A 21,752-nucleotide genomic window follows, 5' to 3' on the forward strand; every position below is an offset into this window, starting at 1 on the left:
TTTGGTATTGGTCCCAATTGTATATAATTAACGTTCAAACTAACGAAAAATTTATTATAAAGTTAAATAGGTGCTGCTTACAATAATAAAATTTGTTTTACAATGTCGTAATTCAAACACAAATATTCAATAGTTCAAAAAAAGTTAAGTAATATTTTTGTAGTGTATCAAATGTCATAATCAACTGACAGAAGTCGAACAAATCTCCCAGCGTTTATTTTTTTTAAATTTACTTTAATTTATTAATTATATTTAATATATGTATCGAGGCAAATAATGAAACAACATTTTGCGGAACGTCTTTATTTCTGATTCCAAATTTTATAAAACAGAATGACTAACTTACTTGATAAGTATTACGAAAGTGCATTACATGCGTTACGATGTAACTATTATATATAATTTAGTAACAAATTGGTAGTTTAACGTTAGTAAATAAATAAATTATTAAACTACTGACTTAACATTGTACAAACTAATTTGTGTTCTCAAATAACACTGTACAAAATCAACAGGGGAAAGACAAATCGATAATTTACAATACATAAGTCAACTTATTGTTTAAATTTTATGTTATTATAAAACAATAATAATTGAACAAAGTTTTATTTCTGTCTCGTCACGTTATCCTTTAGCGGTGGTATCCTTTAGAGGCGTTTCATTCTTAGCGCATATAATTTACACTAGTATTATTACATGTAATGAGAAAATATAAACATTCATTTTTTAAAGCGTCATCAGTATATTGATATCATTTATATTTGTAAATAAATGACGTACTTAAATCCAGTTACTATATTTAAAAAACGATTCGTATGTATCGACAACAGAACAGTTTAAACGACGTTTCTAAATTTTAATAGAAACATTAGTATTTGTCATCAAACATTTTACCTTACTATTAGTTATTCGTAGCGGTCTGAATCGTATGTAGCAAGCAAATGGTAGTTTCTGAATTGTGCCTCGTAGACAATTCTACGATTCCTAAACAAGACGAATCGTTACTTCAATATAGTAAATTGGCATTCATTAATTTAGCGGAATAAAAACCCTTAATATTGGTGTTATAAGTTACAAGACTAGCTCCTCTTATCTCGTTCGTTTTTTGTTAATTATTAGATAGATAATTAATGGTGTAAGCTTATTTACACTTTCTATACATAACCAAGGTTGAAAACGATCGATGTTTCAGCTATTTCTTAGATATGCGATAAGTTTACTGGTGATAACAGACATCCATTGTTCACCTATCGCATCCAATAGTATACGAGTATGTGTAGTAAACAGTTTATTACATCATATATTGATGGTGAATTTAGAATTGGGTAATGAGTAAAGGTCAAGTTAATTATTCATTTATTTGAAATCAATAATCATATTTACAAATTAATTGCTTCCGAATATCCATAATAGTAATTAGAACGTCCTACTCTACTGGATCCGATACTGAAGCCTAATAGATATTACCGTTATTTCTCAATAAACTTAAATTGATTATGACCGTGTTAGAACATTCATATAAACAGTGCTAGTCACTAATTAGTATAATAGTTACAAATTGTTAATATTCTTGTACTTTTATTTATTCCTTATTATTAATTATAAAATTCATCTAAACCATAATCATTTGCACAACACACATAACATCAGTACAATGAATGAATTACTGAAGATAATTACGCGAGTATTATACTAAAGCACGGCGTTACAAGGATCACATCCGCCTTGCGGATATTTTCATTATAATCAGTTATTGAACGATTCCAACGAATCTCGACCACATATTTATGGGGATTTATGAAGAAGTATTTCGAGACAACTTTATCTACCTTATTCATTTACTCAAAACCATTATTTTTTTTTCATTACTTCAGATGAAAAAGTTCAATCAATATATACTTCGGATATCATGTGAGAAAAATATTTAGTCAAATTTGAAAGTGTGATTGTACCTATTATTCTTAAAAATGTGTTTCTCTTACTGGATAGACTACTTAAAACAATGAACTACTCAGTCGTGCGTATTCTAATTCTACAGACAAAACAACGATGCGATTTATCAATTTTAACTGCATTAGAATAACTAACAATTCAATTGAATTTATAGAATAGTTTCGTATTATACAAGCGTTAGGCTATATGTCTACGATTTGCTGTCCTTTAGACCTTTAATGAGGTATCTATATTATGCATTTGTCAGAGGCCACAAAGTGATTTAGAATAACTGTGATCACGATTCTATATTATAAATATCGTTAAGTAATATTTTGTAGCATTTTGATATTTAAAGTATTTGTCTTCGGTTCAACAGACGAGTATCTGGAAGTACACGATCAACTGCAAAATATGCATTAATGAAACATTTTTAATGAATTGAAATAAGGTAATTAAATAAATAATTTCATTAAAAATATCCTTGAATTTTTGAAAAAAATTTTTGAAATAATACTTTTCATTTGACTCATACATACTCAGAGACTGCTATTAAAATATTATATTAACTCGATTCAAGCGTGAATTGCCTATAAAAAACTACAAAAATGTAATGTATTTTATGTACTTAAATGGCATATTCGTGCAATATCTAGTCGCCGCCACATTCAGTTGAATATATTATGTAAAAATGTAATGTACTATGTAAAAATACGCATTTTGAATAATATCACCGTCAACTACCTTTTCAAAAAGCACTCACTAATTTTAAACATTTAATTCTAATAAGTAAAGTTATTATTGGTGTTGTAGCTATTTATAATCCTATTACGTTAAATATTACATTATAATATTTACATATATCTTTATCGACTTATTACATTACTACATAGCTACGTTAAATATGATTTTTTTTTTTCATTATAATTTAATACTACTTATTAAAATACACATTTTCTTGGTGTTATCGGTTTTTAGAGTTAAGTTTTAAACTTATTGCGTTCGGATTATTAAAAAATACTTTTGTTTTATACATATACTGAGATTCGTTGTAAATGTTTCTTAAATCGATAAGATATCTCTTTCGGACTTAAGAACACCTTAACTTTCAATTGACGTACAACTGTGAAACGTCGGAATGCGCTGCTTTTTACGTTGTATCGTCAATTGACTACGGCGTAGTCATTGAGAGTAATGCTTTTACCCTGTTTGTACGTATGTTACCACTTAAGAGCAAACGGTTTAACGGATTTTAAAGAATCGATCTAAAATAGTTGACAATTTGTTTGCAATTCTTCAGAAAGTTAGTTTATATACTTTATTTTTACAATTATTGTTTGAATCACGACATCGAATTAACTTATGTCGTAATTCAAACACAAATATTCAATAGTTCAAAGTAAAATACATATCGATGACGTCACTAAAAATCTAATATTGTCAAATCTGTCGAAGCGTTTGTTTTTGTATCTATGAAATACGTGGAACATTCGTTGAATTTTTTTTTAATAATTTTAAATAACGAAATTGTCAATTTGATGTGATGGTTTTGTTGATTGATATCACGAACGATTACAACAATTTTAGACTTATGGCTAAACTATCTACGGCTAATTTTAAAATCGTAAATTGTACATTTGAAAAGGCTTTATTTGACTTATAAGCGTAGAATATTCACGTATAAATAGAGTTTAACACTGGTGCAAGGTCTATTCGAAGTGAGACTAACGTAAACTGCTTGATATTGCAAACTGCAATCCAATCTTATAGAATATTGTAAGTTACATAGACGCAACGCATCCCTGGAGATTATTAAAAGTTAATTTGTAAAATCATTCATAACATTACTATGTTGGAAATATTTTCGAAGCATTACTTCGGTGATTACCGAGAGGACGAGTGATTTAAAAAAATAATTTTGAAAATTTCAGCCAGCAATACAAATTGAAAAAACTCCATCGGATAATACTTATAGCATGCTTACGTATCATGCTAGTGGCAATTTCAGCCCCCCTCGAAATCGAATAACTCTTGCAAGTCAAATTAAAAAAATACCTGATATTATACGAGTCATAAAAACTGTTGTTATGTTTTAGAATAGACCTTAAGTATAATTGCAAGGTAAATGATTAATCGTTTAAAAGAGCAGAGTTTAACGTAAAAGATAATTTCAAAAATGACACTTCATTAAAAATCCAACCATGACTAAACAGTTTATAAAACTTTAGAATATATTATGTATTTCAATGTTAAGTTAACACAGTGTGTCTACTCGACGATATTGTATGTCGTTTCGAATTAATTCTAATTAAGCGTGTCATTCTAAAACGAAGCTTGCTTTTAAGACAATCCTATTCTAAATCTAATTCGGGTGAATGGTATAATTTCAATAGGTACAATCACTTACTTTTAATTTAATATTCAATCATCTTTAAACACATTCGTCGATATGGTAAATATACCTACATGCCACTCGGGTAGAAAGCTGTACGTGTAACACGGTACTAATGTTATTATAAACATCATCCAACCTGCAATAGTATGAGGTACCGAGAAAATTAAATCAATTACAGATTATTTATCATCTATAATAAAAGTCATTGTCGTTTCATTTAATAAATATATAACCTAATTGTGATGATGAAACGATTGTATGAACATTTTGATGTGTTCCTTTTTCGAAAATAAACGAAGAATTTATAATATTATCTCCTTTGAAGTCGACTTATAAAATTAATATAAAGTATATTTCCGTACAATGAGTTTCTGAAAAACAAACAATGCTAGCTTATCTCGTATATCGTACACTATTGCAGATTTAACAGGATCGAATCTTATCAATAACTTAAAATTAATTCACAGTCACCATGTATGCACATACATCATACATTTAAGTGCAACGGTCCTACATAAATACACGGGCTCCTGACATTTGATAAAAAATATATGATAAGGTGATGTATCATGCGTTCATCTTAATACAAACCACTGGTTCTATAAATGAGAAATAATTAAAAGAAAAATTTTATTTCTTACATATCATTTGATAAATTTTAATCATATTGTTTATTTTGCGAATTGATACTTTGTCAAACGATCTTTTTTACAAAACGATATGTTTGCTTAATAATATTTGTCACTTGAATAATTTCTGTGACGTTTTTTTGGATAAATGATCGTATATCATACACTTTTTGTCAAACATTGAGGAACAAAACTACCCACATACACAAACGGAAGTCAATTGAACGTCTACATTACACACTGCATTACGCTATTTTGGCAAGAATCCTATTTGTACTCTTGTGCGTGAGATGTGAAACGAAATCAATTCCTTTGTTTATATATCGATCGCAAGCCTTAAATTACGATTATTTTATGATACTGAATAAATATTAGGCTATAAACTCCGAAAGGATTATTATAAATTAGAATTGGCGCACTTCTATCGTAATCGTAAATTGGTTGAATGTATTTCTTGTAAAAATTATAATCAAGGAAGATGATTATTTCCGATCGAAGTGCATTTTTTGGGCAAATAATAACAAATAATGGTATTTTATAAAACCGATCATTCGGAATTTTCAATGAGAAAGACGTGTCATACAATTTGGAAGAAATAAGAAAAATAAAAGAATTTTCCTTTTCCTTTAAATCAATACCAAAACAATAATAAAACTGACTCCCTAATAATTTTTCCGAGACACTTTATTAATAGAACTCAAATTATATTATTCAAATTATTTTATTTTATTAGTTCGTATTCAGACCACTAGGTGACACTATATGTCAGATTATCAAAAGCGATGTATATTTGTGCAAACTCTATGGTACAGGACACGCGCTTACTACTCCGACACATTTGAATATCATACTATTTTGTACAGGTAGTATGAATATATATAATATATAATAACCCGACGACCTTAAGAAGGTGGCGGGCACCAACTGGATGCGGAAGGCGGAGGACAGGGAGCTTTGGCGCACCTTGGGAGAGGCCTATGTTCAGCAGTGGACAACGATTGGCTTTTGATTGATTGATTGTACAGGTAATATTTAGGATCGTTGCGCACACAATTAAATGTTCGCGACTAAGGTAAGAGCACATAGTCATAATATTAATATAACGTGTTCATATTAAACAATTACATTGTCTTATACGGACAAATATATTCACAATCGATTATTCTTTCGAAAACACCACAATATCAAATAAATAATACATTAGAACATAAGCTATATATTAACATCGATATAATTGTATTGGAAAAGTGAAGCGCAATTTATATATTTCGAATGTTGAATTTTTTTTTTTAGAATTGTTTATAATTTTAAATTTAGAATGGAAGCTGTTTACAAATTGTTTTTTTTTTACAATGTAAAACAATACAAATATATTAAAATGCACGGAAGCGAAGCAATTTGTTCAGCATTTTTTTGTCACAGTTAGATGATCCTATTTCGTAGGCAAGTAACATACAATAAAACCTAACAAACACTTCATCCAACGACCGTAATTTCATAATAAATATTACATTACACCGATTATATTATCAATTATATTTTTTATATTAATAAGTTATTTCACTTACGTTAATGTGATATGTATTTTATTATTAATACGACGTGATCGTTACTCGGGAACGGCTGACCACGAGTTATTAACAAATACTCATAAACATTTTAGAAGTCAACAATTAAAAATAGCAATACGCCAATGAGATCTCAAAGACAAGATTTTAAATATAAAAAAAAATTATATACAAAATCGTTGTACGAAAACTGTTTCTCGTTTTCATATAACATACTAAGTTCGAATCGAATTCACAAAATTACTTTCAAACAAGTCTTATTGGAGTAAGCACTAATAGTTAGTGCACATTGGTGATTTTAATATGAATTCGCATTTTAATTCCATTGATATAATCCATGAATCTTGTCAAACCTAAAAAAATCAGCAATGTGCGTTAAAATTGGCGTTATTAAAATATAGCCGAAGAGAATTTTTTTTTTTAAATTACTAGAAAAACATTGCCATTTAATTCAAAATGATTAAAATTTGTTACTATAAGTTGGATAATTCTACATAACCCATCTCTATATAATTAAAATCGGTAGTAAGCTGGAAATTATCAAATATTTTAACCATAATGAATGAATTTATTTTGATATTAATATATTATTTTTGTGTTCTAAAATTAATTTAAGCGGTTTCATATTTGTGATATTATGTGTTCGATTTGTAATTTAATGTATAATTATTCTTACAAATGTCAATTTTTTTTTTTATGACTATGCTAATTTTGTCCGACGCATCGTATTCTAAACATAATGTATGTCATACATATTATATTCACATTTGAAATTATAATTTGGCATCGAGTTATCGTGTCAAGCGTGAACAGCTACTTCATGAATATAATTATATAATACATTCAAAATGCATACAATAATTTATTTTAAATAATATAATGTTATCTTTGGCGTGATCGAAATTAATGAAATTTGCGGTTCTACATTTAAATTATATGATATTTTAATATAAAAAATACTCAATATAAACCAAACACTTAATTAAACTTTTGCATCTTTAAAATGAAGCGAATTTATTTAAAATAATTATAAACCAACTAACAGTTAAATGGTGCTACAAACTATGAAAACTATTACGACCACGGCGCCCACTCACAAACTAGACGAGCTTAATGTTGAATACATATTATACTACACGGGTGTGCGCGCAAACACAGGTGCACTCACATAATCCGATGTGACGGCAAATCCGACACAACCGGATTGAATTCGAGCGCAAGACGCAACGGTATTACAGGCTTTTAGGGGAACGGGACGAGAATTTCTCGACAGAAAACCCAATCTCTATTTATTGGCCGGCGTTTGAATATAGGACCTCGGGGTCTGAAGCTCTTAATACATCTGAAGAAGTTTTACTTCAAACACTTCCTTCATATTAAAGATGCAATTTTTTTTTATAAAATATCTAAATCAGAATACAGTTCATTTCAATTCTTTTAAAAGTTTTTTAATATAATGTAAAAAACAAAATCTGTTAATTCCTGAAAACGTTAGACGTGTTTCATAAATACGTAAGCTGTTTAAGATAACTCGAGTAGAAGAATCATCCATGATCCTTTGTTTATAATCATAAACTTGTAATTATTTAAGACAAATTTAATTGAAATAAACTGTATAAAAACTATATATATATATAATACAAATTATATGTCCAGCAATATACATTTAACATTAAAATACCATATCCAACTATATACAAGCACATGAATTTATTCACGAGTCAATACAAAATATAATAATCTTATATATAAAAACAAATAATATTGCGTTTCATTGAATAAAATTATAAATTAATTTATACAATATGATATAATTTAAATTAATTAATACACTAGTTGCAGTATCGAGAATATATATTACGCATTACAAAATAATGTTTAGTTACAAATAGACGTATGATATATCTTGTCAAATTATTTAAATTGTGAAATGTCCAAAATTCATTATAATATATATGTCAACGTATATATATATATATATATATATATATATATATATATATATATATCCTTTTGATCGAAATTATTTTAACGACACGATTCCATTTTCACAATTGACTAGACGAAAACAACGAAGCATACCCAACGTTGAGTTAATTTTATTTTCAATCAAAGCCGTGTCAACCAAATTCTTCGTCTATATAAATATACATAGATATATCAAAAGTAATATATAATTTTTTTCAATCAGTCAAAGATACAAATATTATTAAATAAAACATTAATTTTATTACAAATCAATACAACTTCATTTTGTCATATCTTTTGAAATGAAATTATTCAAGTAAACATAACCTAAATATACATACGCCATACATATATTTATTAATCATTGTTACGAAAATTTGTATTTCCGATAAATAAATATCATACGTCTATTTGCATTATAAACAGTTACTAACAATATATAGGTTACTATTACATTACAATAAAAATAAAAATTAAGGCCCAATCTAAACGACCGATATTTTGAGAGATAAATCATTGTAATCTAATAGAAAAAACACTACCGAACATATTTATTACAATCGAGCATTTTTAATTAGGCATACATAGTTCTATGAAATAATATTGCAAGTATCAAGACAGTTCGATTTGATTACAATATAATACTGCTCAGTTCCACAGCCTGGTTGTAATGTAAGAAAACCAAAATGGATAAACTATATATGTACAGACGGCATACGCAACGTTTATTTATACAAATATAAGTATACTATTAATATATGAATAAGCGTAAAACTAAATTTATAATAAGATGAGAACAAATCATTTCAAAAACAAGTGATATCATCTATGACGAATGTATAGTCAACAAAATTTCCTTTCAATCAACGTAAGAAGATACTTGTAAAATATTCCGTCTGTTTTTAATTGGTTAAAATGAAACAATTTTAACGTTTCAATGAGGTCACTATCTTAAACCACTCAGTAATATGAAACTTAAATGAATGACGGTAATAAAGGCCGGTTCCTATATTAATATAAATGAAATCGACCAGATATCGCCGACCGCAGAACGTAGTGGTCCACGATGATTTAATGATGACAAATAGTACAAATAATTAGCAATTACAAGCAAAAATGATTCGGTTATTAATATAGGAACCGTACATAAGCCATAGAGAATATATATTGGACGTATCATGAATGCAGATCTACAACTAAGACCATAGCCATAGCAATTGATAGAGTTACTGGGAGGGGGACAGATTTTGATCACTCGCTCGACCAAACATAATCACAGTTCGATGAGTGAACCTCAAAATCCAATTTGAGCATGAAGATATAACAAGATCGAATTGTTGAAAGTGTCAGAAAAGACCAAGGTCTTTAAGGCGCTTACATTATAATAGATGTATGATTTTAAATAAGCGATTCATTCAAATTGAGGGGTGAGCTAAGCCCACTTGTCCTCATCACTTTGCTATGCCTATGACAAAGACTCGTTTCATTTACATAGGAGTCACCGGTCAAGCATTTACTTAAATCTCAGCTAGAAGCTCCGAATAGTAGTGGGTGGCGCTCAGGTAATCTAAGAGTCGTCTGGGGAGCGGCAGGCTGCTAATCAGATCACGCCGCACGTACTTTAGAATAACAAACCTGAAACAATTTAAGTATTCACATTTTAATATGCTCAAACATTCAACATACTCATATATATATTTTATAAAAAATGTTGTTTATATCATAAATTAATCACGTATATCATAAATTTACTTTGTCCGTGGTTAGATTCGCGTGTAATTAGAATACGATTTTTAGAGTTTTTAGAAACTAGAAGTAGAATTTATAATAATGCCGTATTTAATTAAATCCATTGAGTTTCTTCTTCGAGTGCCACTCCGACTAGCGAAGTTTGACAGTTTTGTCGTTATTGAGTTTCGTATCCCCCCAAATCGCTAGCATCTATGTATATATGAGATATATCTATCTCATAAGGAAGTAAAGTATCAATGGTTTGTTCAAAATTAGGAGAAAACTTAAATCGATATAGCCGTCGTCTCCTGCTGAGCTTCTATGGCTTAACGGTTGTTTAATATGATTACTACATGGGAAGACGTAGTTTGAATATGGACATGGTCTAATACAAAGTTGTATGATAAATTAAAACTGAGGCGTAAGCTACATTCTCAATTACAGTCTCAACAATATAGCATAAAAATAAAACTATTTTTGGTCGTTGTTAAGCTTACGCTTGTCCGCAATGATACCTGATTGATGGTAAATACTGAAGCAATCTAAGATAGAACGCGCTTTCCCAAGTAGTAGTAGTAGTACTTTTTAACCCGTGAACATCGTAACAGCTGCCTTTTTTGTGCTCAAAGCATCCGTCAATTCTATCAGCAGTTGTAGCAAAGTAATTCCTAAATTGTCTCGCTTATGGCCAACTCTAATTTTACCTACCCTATCATTTTGCTCGAGATGCTATCAACATAGAACATCCTATGCCACTGTCACTTGAACATTTCCTCTTAGGTTGCCCGTAATAACAGATTCGCGTTATCGTTAAAGAGCGATAACGTTTCCTTTTGTGACATCTTTTATTTTGTTTTTTCTAAGTGAACAGGGTGTTATTAATATTATGTCGAACCTTAATAAATGATATACGAGCGAGCGACTTATGGTAATCGTGCTGTATGCCATAATCCTAAATCCACTGGCACATATTTCTATCGAGCTAAGATAATTAAATTAGTCGTCGCAATAAAGTTAAAACAAATATATTAAACAATAAACGCAATCTATTGATGTTAATAAAGCAGCTACTGTTATAATCAGTACATTGTTACGAGTTAATATCAAAAACAATGGATGTATGATTGCATGAAAAAAAATATAAAATAGAACAGCGAGTGAGTGTCCATATTATGATGAATAATTCCGTGTACCGGATATTCAAACGTGATGTTCAATTTAAAATCTCATTAAAATCCGTTCTGCAATTCTCTCGACTTATTACCGTCCATATGAAAAGCTTTTATCGACTTTTAACTAAGTCTATTACATTAAATTACATTACAAGTTGTATAAAACTCTAATTTCACTCAATTTTGTATAATAATAATTTATATAATTGGTGGTAGGGCTTTGTGCAAGCTCGTCTGGGTAGGTACCACCCACTCATCAGATATTCTACCGCAAAACAGCAATACTTGATATTGTTGTGTTCCGGTTTGAAGGGTGAGTGAGCCAGTGTAATTACAGGCGCAAGGGACATAAAATCTTAGTTCCCAAGGTTGGTGGCGCATTGGCTATAAGCGATGGTTGACATTTCTTACAATGCCAATGTCTATGGTTGGTGACCATTACCATAAGGTGGTTCATATGCTCGTCCACCTTCCTATTCTATAAAAATATATAAAGCGTTCTGAAACTACTTTTTTTATAACAATTACAAATATACGTATTTAACTTATTTCAATAAGGTTTGGTGGAAAAACCAAACCTCCAAACCTTATTGAAATAAGTTAAATACGTATACATAAGTTAAATACACCAACCCGCATTGGAGCAGCTTGGTGGAATAAGCTCCAAACCTTCTCCTCAAAAAGAGGAGAGGAGGCCTTTAGCCCAGCAGTGGGACATTCACAGGCTGTTACGGAATAAGGTTTTGGTTTTGTCTATTTAAGAATATTAAATTGCTATTTCGTTACATTGAAAATCTAAAAAAAAATCACTATCATAATTACATATAAGAAATTAACGTGGAAACATTATTATCATTTCATTTATAATTTTCTAAATGGATGCCTATTTTATAAAAAAAATGTTATTTCAGCATGAATAGTTCTAAAAGTGCTCTCAAACAAATCAATTTCATCGTTATAAAAAACAATTCAATGAATCGGAATAGAATCACACTTGTAGATATAGAGGGATAGATCTTTTTATGAAAATAATTTGCAGTCTGTTAATAATAATATGAACCTATAACCTATAAGGAGACCGTGCGTGTCTATCGGAAGTGTGTTACTTATGGAACCAACCTTAATTGAGTTCTGCAGGTTAACGTGATAGAGCGAACGAGTAAGCTAAAAATTAAGGATCTTGTTTTGAAGTTAACTGAATTGTGTCAGCGTTTGCGACAACATTTTAATGTTAAAAAGAACAGATAAATGGTTACCAGGGTAAAACGACAGTGAAAACTCTTTAAAACCATAGGTGGAAAATTAATACAATAGAAATGCAAGCTTATTTACTTTATACTAGGTACTCAAGTAAAAACCGATTGCATTAGTGTTTTAGCGAATTATGTGCGAAAGGGATAGAAATAGTTATCTTTAATTTCCAAGGAATCGTCGTTAGAACGCCATAAAGAGAAACTGTACCTGGGCACAATTAAAATGAACTGAAATATATAGTGAAGCAAAAAAAGTTTGACTATTAGGTTCTTACATACGAAATAAGCGTTTTGTCGTACTGACCACTTTGATCTGAAATATCTCGTTTTTGGTTAAGAATTCCAAATTCAAATTTATAAATTCATTTAGCTGGTACATTTGAGTTTTGAAAACAGTCATTCATTTGTTTTTTCCTCATTATTTTTTTCTTTAAAATATCGGTATATTTATGAGTACGAGCTCTACCGTGGCACCAGTGCTGCAGAAACAGCTCGAAGGATTAATGGTGTATACGGCGCTGGTGTCACCAAAGAAAGCATGGTACGTTTTTGGTTTCAACGTTTTTGTTCTGGAAATTTAGTCCTTCAGAACCAACCCCGTGGACGGCCGGAGACCAAAGTGGAAAATGAAGAATTAAAGGCTGTTGTGGAAGCGGATCCATCACAAAGCACTTCAGAGATAGCTGTAGACTTCAGGGTAAGTGATGAAACTGTATTAATCTACTTTAAGCAAATCGGAAAAGTAAAAAAACTTGAACGAAGTGGACCTCATGAATTGAGTGAATCGAACTTGCAAACACGCGTCGATTGCCGTGTTACTTTGCTCAACCGACACAATAATGAAGGGATTTTAAATCGAATCATTACTTGTGATGAAAAGTGGATACTGTACGATAATCGGAAGCGCTCGTCGCAATGGCCGAATCCTGCAGACCCAGCCAATTCTGCCCTAAACGAAAATTGACTCAGAAAAAGTTACTTGTGAGTGTTTGGTGGACTAGCGCCGGTGTCGTTCTCTACAGCTTTCTAAAATCTAGCTAAACGATTACGGCAGATATCTATTGTCAGCAACTATAAACCATGAAGGAAAAACTAGCTGTTAAACAACTAAAAAAGATTGGTCAATCGCTCTTGGCCACTGCTGCTTCAAGACAACGCAAGACCACACACTGCACAACAAACAACCACTAAGTTAGATGAGCTACAATTACTCCCCGTACCTTGCTCCAACAGTTTACCATATTTTCCGGAATTTGGACAACTTCTTACAAGGAAAAAAATTCAACTCCAATGCGGCCGTCCAAACCGCCTTCAAAGAGTTTATTGATTTTTTAGTTTTTGCCCCCATGGTTTTTTTAGTAAAGGGATCAATAACCTCTACCTAGGAAATGGCAATAGTGCATAGCTAACAACGGTGCATACTTTGTTTAATTAAATATATTAGACAAAAAAAAATTGACTTTATATTCCTCCCATACAAAACGCCAATTTCATATGTAAAGACCTAATATTATTATTGTTCATATAGCGATAACTTTTATTGACAGCTTAATTTTTTTCTGTTTCATACCAAAAGTTACACTCTGTTTAGTGAACTATAAGTCAGCAGGTCTCGATAGTGTTGGATATTTGGACCACTTTTGGAGCTTCTCCTTTGTAAAAATTGAATAATATTTAATGAAAATAGAAATTTCTATGTTCAGAATCAAAAGTTGTGTTCTCCGCCGTACCCATCAATCTGCGTCGTGTATTCGTCCACATTCTTTTTGACTAAAAGCAATATACACTTACAAGATATAAGTTGATTTAGGAACTCAATTATATTTATCGAGTTTAATTTGTATAAAACCAGAACGTTCCCCAATGTATTGTTGTTTCCTAATGTTATTTTGTATACCGCCTCTCTTTTGTTTTGCTTTTTTATCGTTATATTAAAATATTAAACTGTGCTAAATTTTCTAGATTCAACTGATGACGAGCTTGTTTTAGAGCATGCAGTCTGTTATATGGAACGTGTAACGTTGTCATTCATATGTCACGTCAAAATGTAGTTTTGGAGTCTAGATAAATAATAGACGTGACTAGCGGAACATTTTCATTTTTGTCATTCTTTATTCCGCGTTAGTTGAGCGCAGTCAGCGACGTAATAAAAGAAAAAAAAAGTACATTGTCGATTTAATTAATTTTTTGTTCGTTATAAATTTTCAGAAAAATACAGAGTATCAAAAATCATATTGTTATTGAGAAATATGTTCGTTCGTTTAAGAAATATATTTGGTTTGCGAATTCTGAAATTTCTAATCAAACTTAACGAGGCACCGCAAAAACAAATCATGCTGGGCGATGATTTCTAATAAATATTACGATGAAGACAAACCCCGATCACGTCAATTTTATTTAATTAAAAACTAGCATTGGCAGCGGAAAGACAAACAAACAGGCGGACGTTTATTATTAAGCGCAAGCTTTCGAAGTAGTTAAATAAAGTACACTAATAAATAAATAAATAAATAATATTAGGTCCTTACATATGAAATTAGCGTTTTGTCGTACTGACCACTTTGATCTGAAATATCTTCTCTTTGGTTAAGAATTCCAAATTCAAATTTATAAATTCATTTAGCTGGTACAATTGAGTTTTGAAAACAGTCATTCATTTGTTTTTTCCTCATTATATTTTTCTTTGGCGTCGCTTTTTACCGCACAATAGAAATCATGTAATATCGGTATATTTACGAGTACGAGTTCTACCGTGGCACCAGTGCTGCAGAAACAGCTCAAAGGATTAATGATGTGTACGGCGCTGGTGTCGCAAAAGAACGCACGGTTCGTTTTCGGTTTCAACGTTTTTGTCCTGGAAATTTCGACCTTTAAAACCAACCCAGTGGACGTGCGGAGACCAAAGTGGAAAATGAAGAATTAAAGGCTATTGTGGAAGCGGATCCATCACAAAGCACTTCAGAGAAAGTAAAAAAACTTGAACGATGGGTACCTCATGAATTGAATGAATCGAACTTGCAAACACGCGTCGACTGCTGTCTTACTTTGCTCAACCGACACAATAATGAAGGGATTTTAAATCATTACTTGTGATGAAAAGTGGATACTGTACGATAATCGGAAGCGCTCGTTGCAATGGCTGAATCCTGGAGACCCAGACAAATCCTGCTCTAGACGAAAATTGACTCAGAAAAATTACTTGTGAGTGTCTGGTGGACTAGCGCCGGTGTGGTTCACTACAGCTTTCTAAAATCTAGCCAAACGATTACGGAAGATATCTATTGTCAGCAACTATACACCATGAAGAAAAAACTAGCTGCTACACAACAGAAATTGGTAAATCGCTCTAGGCCACTGCTGCTTCAAGACAACGCAAGACCACACCTGCACAACAAACAACCACGTTAGATGAGCTACAATTGGAATGTCTGCGACATCCACCGTATTCCCCGGATCTTGCTCCAACAGTTTTTCCGGAATTCGGACAAATTCTTACAAGGAAAAAAAAATCAACTCCAATGCGGCAGTCCAAACCGCCTTCGAAGAGTTTAATTGATTTCTTTAGTTTTAGCCCTCATGGTTTTTTTTAGTAAAGGGATCAATGAACTACCTATGAAATGGCAAAAGTGCATAGATAACAGCGGTGCATACTTTGATTAGTTAAATATATTTAATAAAAAAAATTGACTTTATATTCCTCCCGTACAAAACGCCAATTTCATATGTAAGGACCTAATAATACAATTTCATAAGAAGCCTCACTAGAGGAGAACCTAAGTTGTAAGGCTATCAGTGTATAAATTAAAAACATTATAAAATGTTAACTTAATTTATTCATTTGGTTTGAACATACGTTTTATAAATAACTGCATTCAAATTGAGCTTACAAAATGATTTCAGCCTATTCTCACAGTTATTTAATCAATGTTTATTACGAAATACGTCCAACCAAAGGGTTAAATGCCTCTCAACATTTAACAAATATTTTAATTGTTTCAATTTTCAGGTCGAAAATTGGAAGTATAATTAATTTTCATTTCAGGGTAGGTATTGATTTCACTAACTCTAATTAATGTCTGATAAAATTTTAACATATTAATTTTATCATAAAAATTAAATCAATCACAAAATAATACATTTTAAATTACGTAATTCAAGTATTTTTAAAGAACAGTATCAGTAAGGACATTACACTTGGACATTTAAGTGAAAAAGTATCTTTTATTTTTTATTAAGTTAGTAGTAAATACCAGCCGTTTCAGTTTTAGTTCAAGGTAGTCCGATCCCATCTCGATTTAATTGGTATTCGACATTATGTTTTTATTAAAGCTGACGGTACTTTAGGCTAGCGATAAGAATTCGTATATTTCGTGGATGCGATTAAGAAAATAGTGGCATACCGCTATTTATTTCTGTTTTACAAACAGTGTAACTCTATAAATTTTAATTTTTCAATATTTTAATTTTTATTAAAATATTGTATTTATTTTACCTAATCTAACCGGTTTTATAAAATAAATTACGGTTATCGAATCGGCAATCATTATTTCGACATTTATTATCTATGCATAAATTACATTCAATAATCATTATGTCACGTGGTTCAATATTTATTTTTATCAATTTCTTTATATTTTATTCAAAAACTGAACATAGATTTTGTCAATGTACTAGGTTCCTGGTTCCTGGGTCGAATCCTAATGTGATTTGAATTGCTTGAAAGCCCTGTTTCATTAATTTAAATATAGGTCTTGATTTCTAATATTATTTTATTGCTAATTAAGCAATAATTTTCCATATATTGACACTTTAAATGTTAACTTTAATAACCTGTCTAGGTTATAACTTATTTTTCTTTGTACCTGTGTCTTTGTATTCTTAGGACCTTTTTAGTGTTTATGCAAGATAGGTAATAAGTTGTTTTGTTTATATAACAAAGATATAAAATTAAAGAAAAATAAAAACTCCCTGTGTTTATTTTTTTTTAATTTTATATATACTTTGTATATTGCATTACAAAGTAATATAGCGTTGTTCCGTGGACTCACCCGAGGAATTGTTGCTGATTTGGAGCTGTTGGAGGCTCTGCTGTTTTATGGAGGAGAGGCTCCTTGTCCAGTGGACTGCTGTTACTGCTGATGCTTTTTGCTGCTTCGCACTATTTTTATTTATTTGCTCACTTATTGTGACATTGCATTCATTTTGCATTATCTGCTGCTTATCTATTTAAATCTATCACTTAATTTTAACCGATGTCAACTTATCTACAACTAACTTGTAATATTTTATTGTATTAATGTTAACTTTATTGACCAGATACTGTCAACGGCCCAACCCCTGATTTTTATATTGTAAATTTTATAATTAAAATTTTATAATCTTTATGACTAGTTTTATTAATGTAACGGTCTTGGTGGAACAAACCCCGTACTCACGAGAACCCCGTGACAACAGACAGATAAATAGACAAAAATAAAAAAAATGTTTTGGTGTTGGTAACTCGCAAATAGCCATGTTAACTTAAAAAGAGGCAGTTCTTTTGAAATCACAGACAGACACTAGAATTATATTTATTTTATGTGTATATATATTGTACGCGTTAAGAAGTTTCATACGTTTACAGTATAAGATATATAGAAAAAATATATATAAAATTTTTGTTTCAAAGTATAAAACATGTTTAAACAAAATATTATAAACTACTCCCCCGATCGAGACGAAATAAGTAGCATGAACGTTAGCTACGGCTTTTAAATAGACATAGCCAGAATTGCGCCACCTTGGGGAGCAAGTTTAAATCCGGGTGCACAGCTTTTGATACAAATTCCAAATTCTCATTTACTGTTTCTCAAACTTTGAACTAAATATTAAACCGGATTTGTATCAGTAAGCTTCTGTAAATATTCTACTGTTCGTTAAATAGACTTATATCGCATTAAGAATGATTCAGAACTGAATCTACAATGGAACTAAACTGCGGGAAGCGGATGTCTTTATTTCTTAGAATTTATTTCCTATATTGATACCGACTGCCGATTCCGTTGTAGAGAATCTAATCTTAATAAATTTAACAGGACTAAAAATATTGTTAACTTTTTTCAATAGTGGTATTTATAAAGATAGATTTATCACGTACAAACACGTATGTGCATATCAGCACCGTTGTTTGCATTTGTACTGTTAGCACAAATGTTTTACTAGAAAATACATAACCAGCGTTACGATTTTTAGCTATGACTATTATTTAAGTTTTTAAGTGTTGTTACATCGCGAAACTTTCGGTGAAAGCCATGATATTGACTGAAATTTAAATATAGATTTTACATATGCACGATTTTTGTCATAAGTCTCAATATCATACAATATCAGATTAATTGTTATTCCACTGGACACATTTAGTGATTAATTTAATTGAATTTAGCTAAATGAGCACCAACATTCTACTGTGAAACGTTCACTGATGGGTCCGGTTCAGGTGTCAATTTAGCTAATGTCAAAGCGTCGACTAATCAAATAGCGTAAGGCTGCCTGTGACAGTGTTTCTACTATTAACGATTAGATTAATTATTAATGCATATAATATTAATTTTACAATATGGACTCTTAGTTTCAAATACATTAAATTGTATTAAAAATAATCCTATGGTGTGTGATATAGTTAAAAAAAGGTTTATCACTATAATAAAAAATATTAGTTCCCAACATATAAAATTATCGTTTTGTCGTACTGACCACTTTGATCTGAAATATCTCTTTGGTTAAGATTACAAATTCAAATTTATAAATTCATTTAGCTGGTACATTTGAGTTTTGAAAACAGTCATTCATTTGGTTTTTGCTCATTATTTTTTTCTTTGGCGTCGCTTATTACCGCACAATGGAAAACATGAAATATCGGTATATTTACGAGTACAAGTTCTACCGTGGCACCAGTGCTGTAGAAATAGCTCGAAAGATCAACGATGTGTACGGCGCTGGTGTCGCAAAAGAAAGCATGGTACGTTTTTGGTTTCAACGTTTTCGTTCTGGAAATTTCGACCTTCAGGACCAATCCAAGGATAGGAAAAAGAAAGAATTAAAGACTATTTTGGAAGAGGATCTATCACGAAGCACTTCAGAGAAAGCTGCAGGCTTCGGGGTAAGTGATAAAACTGAATTAATCCACTTGAAGCAAATCGGGAAAGTAAAAAAAACTTGAACGATGGGTACCTCATGAATTGAGTGAACCGACACAATAATGAAGGGATTTTAAATCGAATCATTACTTGTGATGAATAGTGGATACTGTACGATAATCGGAAGCGCTCGTCGCAATGGCTGAATCCTGCAAACCCAGCCAAATACTGCCCTAAACGAAAATTGACTCAGAAAAAGTTACTTGTGAGTGTTTGGTGGACTAGCGCCGGTGTCGTTCTCTACAGCTTTCTAAAATCTGGCTAAACGATTACGGCAGATATCTATTGTCAGCAACTATAAACCATGAAGGAAAAATAGGCCTGATGCTTCAAGACAACGCAAGACCACACACTGCACAACAAACAACCACTAAGTTAGATGAGCTACAATTGGAATGCCTTGCCATTTTTTGCCGGAATTTTGAAACTTCTTACAAGGAAAAAAAACAACACCGATGCTGTAGTCCAAACCGCCTTCAAAGAGTTTATCGATTCTCGCCCCCATGGTTTTTTAGTAAAGGGATCAATGAACTACCTATGAGATGGTAAAAGTGCATAGACAACAACGGTGCATACTTTGATTACATATATGTATTTAAAGAAAAAAATACTTTATATTCCTCCCATGCAAAACGCCAATTTCATATGTAAGGACCTAATATGTATAATTGATTAGTTTTGAGGTAAGTTCACTGCCACCACGCGTCGTCGTCGCGATCCTAGTCACTTATAAATGTTACGTATCTCTACAAAACCATTTTTTGTAATTAATATTAATTTTACGGTTAACAGACATCACTATAGCATCTTCAGAATGTGAATCCGGTCGTTATTATATAGCAGCCTTAATTAAAATTGTTTTAAGTATATTTAATATTAAAAGAGTATTGTGGAACTCGTCTTCATTTAGACTTACTTCATTTCTTCAAGTAATTTCAATATTTTTTCTTTAAGAATCGGCACGACTAAAACTAAAAACTAAACTATGGTGAGACGAAATTGACATGTATCGAATGAAACTTTACCACACGCGTATCCACCTACACTCATTGTAATATTGTGGTGGAAAATGCTCTTAAGCCTTCTCAAAAGTGAAAGAAACCTTTGTCGAGCACTGGGTCATTTACAAGTTGTTATAAAATAATAATAAAACATGAAAAATCCATCGCACTTCATTTGTTTTTGAGGATGGGGAGATGGATGATTTTATTATTTTTATCAAATGTAGCTGATAGTGCTGTAGACTGATTTGTCAGTATGATTGATCGATGTCGAAACAAAGGAAGCGGAATAATAATTGTAAACTTCAATTACGCAATATTATTTCACTGAAATTTTGTGATTTATAAAAAAAATTGTAAGTATATTGTATTATAATTAGCATGACATTTAAAGATGTACTGACATCGACTATGAGTCAACGGCACAATATTTTACCTACCAGAGAAATATTAACAATATTTAACATGAGACATTAAAAAATATATTACTTAAAATACTGTAATGTTTCAAAAATACAAAAAAATAAATAAACAAAAACAATTCCGTTTGTGGTTTATTTATACATAGTTTAACTATATTAAGCTGTATACATGTATGTAATATTAGTTTATGCGGCTTCGTTTCCTCCGTGACAATAGTATATAATCAATCTATCTACCATATGAACAATATCCGTTCATAACCGCAAAGCTTCTCTATTTTCATTCACGTCACGTCAATCTTTACAATAAACGTACCATGAAATCATATTCCCCATCGACCTTACGAAATATACAACGTTGAAATTGATGAGAGGGAGCGAAGGGATTTCTTTATCCGTCGTTGGTACGGTAAATGCCTGTTTTAATTACGTTCAACATGCAATAGCAAATTTAATACAGTATTAAAAACTGTTCGTAATTAATGCTGTCATTAAAATGGGATATT

At 31.0% G+C, this 21,752-nt stretch overlaps 1 protein-coding gene across 2 annotated transcripts in view; it reads right to left on the reverse strand.

The window, feature by feature from the left end:
* Positions 1-8,976: 8,976 nt before the first annotated feature.
* The window catches only part of LOC126780483 (uncharacterized), a 50,292-nt gene continuing 37,516 nt past the window's right edge, over positions 8,977-21,752 (reverse strand). For both annotated transcript variants that reach the window (XM_050505010.1, XM_050505011.1), the window contains one exon: positions 8,977-10,127. In XM_050505010.1, the coding sequence (XP_050360967.1) occupies positions 10,010-10,127 (118 nt within the window). In that variant the 3' untranslated portion in view covers positions 8,977-10,009. The remainder of the gene's footprint in view (positions 10,128-21,752) is intronic.

Source organism: Nymphalis io, chromosome Z, assembly GCF_905147045.1.
Source record: "Nymphalis io chromosome Z, ilAglIoxx1.1, whole genome shotgun sequence".
NCBI classification, from domain to species: domain Eukaryota; kingdom Metazoa; phylum Arthropoda; class Insecta; order Lepidoptera; family Nymphalidae; genus Nymphalis; species Nymphalis io.